The sequence below is a fragment of the Hylaeus anthracinus genome, unplaced genomic scaffold (genome assembly GCF_026225885.1).
Source record: "Hylaeus anthracinus isolate JK02 unplaced genomic scaffold, UHH_iyHylAnth1.0_haploid 12000, whole genome shotgun sequence".
NCBI classification, from domain to species: Eukaryota; Metazoa; Arthropoda; class Insecta; order Hymenoptera; family Colletidae; genus Hylaeus; species Hylaeus anthracinus.
The window spans coordinates 3,326,416-3,330,884 of record NW_026534347.1 but is presented as its reverse complement, the minus strand read 5'-3'; the positions used below and the strand labels follow the sequence as shown (position 1 = coordinate 3,330,884).

Sequence of the window (4,469 nt, the reverse complement as noted above, 5' to 3'; positions counted from 1 at the left end):
AAAAGAGCTCCTGTGAGATTGCTGTTTGACCGACTATTCCTTCGACAGTTCCGCTTGATCACAGCGCTACGAAATTTTACCTACAAAGTGCTTCTTCGCCAGCTTCCTTTGCTTCTTCATCGTGGTAAACTATCAACGAGATTCTCATGGATGCAGGAGAAGAAAGGATTTCTTTTTAACGGGTTCGCTACCTGACTCATTCGTATAGAAACTTCCACGGGGCTAAAATTTTATCTCGAGACACTTGAAAATTATAACATAATTCTCGGCTCATTTGTCGTACTACTTATTATTATATTTCCTTACAAATTTACGAATTCTATTCAATTTTATTTTCATCGACACTCAGCCCTTAAAATTAATCGAAATTCTGTAATACAAAGTTCTGTCACCCATATCTAGATGACGTGGCGTTGTTAATTAAACGCGAACGGTACGGAATAGCCGAGATCCGTTCGATCTGCCACGAATTCTGGGTGGTAAAGTCTCGCGAGGTCCAAGGAGCCTGCAAAACGAATAAAGAAACGAACCGTCGAGCGTAAAATGAAGATAGAGTAACGGAGGACGGACAGACAGACAGACAGACAAGAGGGCGCGGGACGGCGATGGGGTCAAACATAAAATTGGCAAAAAAAGCCTCGATGTTTGGTAGGATGTTTCGTCTCGCCCCCGCCCCCTCCCTTCACGGAACGTCCCGGTCGTTAATACGGCATAAGGAGGAAGCAGGGTTAAGCGAGGGTGAAGCGAGGATTTTTAATTGTAGTTCAGACCGTATAACCCCGCTCGACCCGCCGGTATTGTCATACCGGAGCGGCGCTTTTCTTTATTTCCCCAGTGGCTGGATGAGGTTATACATTTTTTTAACTACGGCAATGCCTCCGTCTTCTTATTAGCAAAGCTAATTGGAAATACAAATGGTTATTCACGGTAAGAAGGAAGCCCGAAGACCGACTGCGAGGAGGCGAGTACCAACCGATGGAGGGCTCTATGGATAGGCGGGCGTTTGGGGTGGGGCCACGGGGTACACTTCTCTCCGTGTATTAAGCTTGTATTTGCCCTGGATAATTAGGACTTTTTCCCGACCAATTCGGATGAATAATTGATTTTGCCCCAGCCTGGCGGCACACCCCGTCGCTTCTGGACCTCTTCGAATGACAATCACCCGAAGAAAAATACAGATCTTCGGATGAAATATTCAATACGCACTCGATGGGAAGGGTGGACGCGGAGAACCGTCTGGGAACACCATCTGGTTTATTGTTCCAACGAAAGAGTCGGAATAATACGGACACATCCGGTGCTATCGTCGACGATTTCTTCTCGACGAGTTTCAGCACTTTCGTACCTTGCGAACAAGCAAACGCTCCTCGAATCTTTCTCATTCCAAGACTGATTTTAATCAGCAAAAAATTTTTAACTTTTTATATTTATACTACGACTCTCCTACTCCAAAATTATATCGTACGTATCAAAACGTAAAATGTCGACATATCAGCACGAGATCCGAAAGTTACACGACCCCATAGAGGGTTAAAAACAACTATCCCCTTCGATTAGAATTTCGAAATTGTACGGGACCAATTTATGACTGCTAGACACACACCGATACACGGTTGCTTGAATAGTGGTGGAAATGTCAGCGCGACGGTTCGAATCGAGTCCTACAAAAACACTGGCTCGTGCGATCAACATTGGTCGATGGTACATCGGATTTCGTAGAGGACAGCCCAGTGTTTGGAAACAGATTTCTGTCTAAGTACTCCATGTAGACATCCTTTATCAAATTAACCGTCAAACTCGGCCGTAGGTCGACAGAGTTGTGTTCCTTCTCAGTCACGATCGACGCGTTGCGAAAACTGTACGTCTCTGTTACGTTAATCGCCAACTCCAACCCATGGTGACGATTAACAAAGTGCACAAGTGTTCATCCATAAAATAAGAACCACCGCGACTCGTAGACGTCACGTGCAACGTGCGGGTAAGTACAATTTCACTTGTATTCGCGTAGATTTTAATCCACTGATTTTGAAACGGTGTAGGTCAAAGTATGTTCGCTGTTAGAGATAATTGACGATCGCCGAATTTAATTTTCTATATGCAAGCTCGTTTTAGCTTATACTTGTCGTAATAAGGAAAATGAGAGTGAAAACAATGCCGAGGCATCTGACAGTTAACAAGAACGTTACATCAAACGAATGCACTACTGACAATTTGGAAATGAACTCTTCGGAAAATTCCAATGGAAGTGTTGACGCAAACAAGGAGGCGTCCGATTGTCCCGCGGAAGCGTTAGATCTGACTGCTAAACAAAAGGTAGGACGGGTCACAGTACTCGTGTATTTTCTTATGTATCGTGTAAACCATTCACATTCGTTTTCGTTTCTCAAAACACGTCGAAAATATAAACAGATGGAATGGAACCTCATTCATTCGACATTATTTTCGCGTGTTGAATGAGACACTGATACAGTGTGCGTGTCATTTAAAATAGTACAACTTACGATTCATTTTACGAAAAATGTTTACACGTCAAACTCGATACGTATGATATAATTTTGGAGTAGTAGAGAGTTGTAGTATTATAGTCAGTCCCATAAATATTCGTGCTCTGTATGTTTATTGAAGAAATTTTTTTTTTAATTAAATTTAGGTTTCACGTTTTCAAATAAATATTTCATTATAAATGCATTCATGTATAAAGTTTACTCGTGCACGTATTTATAACGAAACATTTATTTGAAAACATCAATACTATTATTTAATTTAATCAAACTTCTTCAATAGACATAGGGGCTACGAATATTTATGGGATTGACTGTATATGAAATTATACGTTTGTGTAGTATAAATGAAATTTAAAACTTTTTGCTAATTGAAATCCGTTGCAGGTTGTGGAATCGCAGAATGATAACGGTAATCACTGCTCGATAGGTGACCTATCCACGAGTTGCAAAGACTGCGGGCCAATTTCAGGAGAGGATTCAGACGAGTGTAATTGTAGCGACGACAAGAATAATGTAAACTCAGATTGCAATTAATTATTTTCCTCGGAAGATCGATTACTGTGTGTATCTTCTTTTGCTCGAGGATTTTTGAACGATTTAACCAGGACGTGGAATTGATCCTCACTTTCTTGGCGTGTAAACAACGAATCGCGTTGCCTTACAGACCAAAAACGCGAGGATCGAGTCCACACCCTGGTCGATTCTCTTTATTATTTCCTTTTTATATCTGATGTGTGTTTATATATTTCAGAATTATTTACCCAACTCGAACGGAGTGCATTCATCTAATCCAGCTGGCCCGTCGTGCGTGGACGATTCCAAATCTTGCGAGCAGAAGACGAACGCCTCCAGCCACGACGATCGTGCTCCACCCAAAGCCGTTAATTTATGCAAGAAGGATCGATGCGAGGACGAGCCGCCAAATTCCAGCGAAAACAAACAGTTGGACACCAAGCACGATTCTCTGCTTTATCAATTTCTCACCGACCCGACGTTTTTCGGTTTCACTTGCAAGAACAAAAAATTGCGCCAGTACGAGTGCCAGTTTTGCAAGCAGAATTTCGTCAACAGCGATCAGCTAGCGGATCACATGGACGCGAAGAAGAACTCGGCCGATCAATTGGTCTGCTGCGCGTGCAAGAAAACGTTCGCGTATAAACGATACCTAAAGTACCATCAAAAGTGTCACTCAGACAAGACGAAGTACACCTGCAACATCTGCACCAAGAAGTACACCAGGATAGACAACTTGACCAGGCACAACATGATCCACGTGAACCCTAATAAATTCAACTGTCCACACTGCAGGAAGACCTTCACGAGGAAAGATCTCTTGAACAAGCACCTCAAGTGTCACGACGACGAGAATCGAGTATTCTGCGAGATATGTCAAAAAGACTTTGCAGCCATGCGCACGCTGGAAGATCACAGAAAATGCTGTCATTCGGCCACGTAGATAAATTCTGAATCGTAGTCATTGTATTTCTTAAGAAAGTAGTAGCTAGATCCGAGGTTAAGTTAGGATAGGGCAACGAAGAATGTACTTTTCTATTTCTGTAGTATGTTATCCACGTAAAAATAGTAAACCAATGTTAAATATATCGCGAATAAAATAGAAATTAAAAAATTCAATCTTAATTTCAGCTTGCAAGGTGGTTCACCTTTTAAACGATCAAGCACCGAAGTTCAATTCTTCCTTAAATACAATCGAACCGGTTTTTGTGCGGTCTTTATTATATACGGTTTTTTTTTTTTTTAAAGAAAATAGTACGATATCGCAGATTTGAATTTAACGAACGCGAGCATATATCGATGAATATTCATGCGATTTTAAAAATATACTAATTACTTTTTCGATTTAGATATAGACTTTTATGATTTCTATTTCATTTTTAGCTATTTATGATGTTTCTCAATATTTTTGCAGTCCCTATCTACCGCACAAAAACAGCCTCAACTGTATTG

General features: G+C 41.2%; 1 protein-coding gene across 5 annotated transcripts; it reads left to right on the top strand.

The window, feature by feature from the left end:
* Nucleotides 1-1,800: 1,800 nt before the first annotated feature.
* On the top strand, nucleotides 1,801-4,150 carry LOC128890340 (zinc finger protein 62-like). 5 transcript variants are annotated; one of them, XM_054148750.1, is made up of 4 exons: nucleotides 1,801-1,978; nucleotides 2,133-2,313; nucleotides 2,889-3,017; nucleotides 3,256-4,150. In XM_054148750.1, exons 2-4 carry the CDS (start codon nucleotides 2,137-2,139, stop codon nucleotides 3,958-3,960), a joined length of 1,011 nt encoding a protein of 336 aa, XP_054004725.1. In that variant the 5' UTR covers nucleotides 1,801-1,978; nucleotides 2,133-2,136; the 3' UTR covers nucleotides 3,961-4,150. The 5 variants fall into 5 exon arrangements, 4 of the variants coding, with proteins under 4 accessions (XP_054004725.1, XP_054004723.1, XP_054004724.1 ...); XM_054148748.1 differs by having other exon boundaries at nucleotides 1,802-1,978; nucleotides 2,103-2,313; XM_054148749.1 differs by having other exon boundaries at nucleotides 1,802-1,978; nucleotides 2,040-2,313.
* Nucleotides 4,151-4,469: the final 319 nt, after the last annotated feature.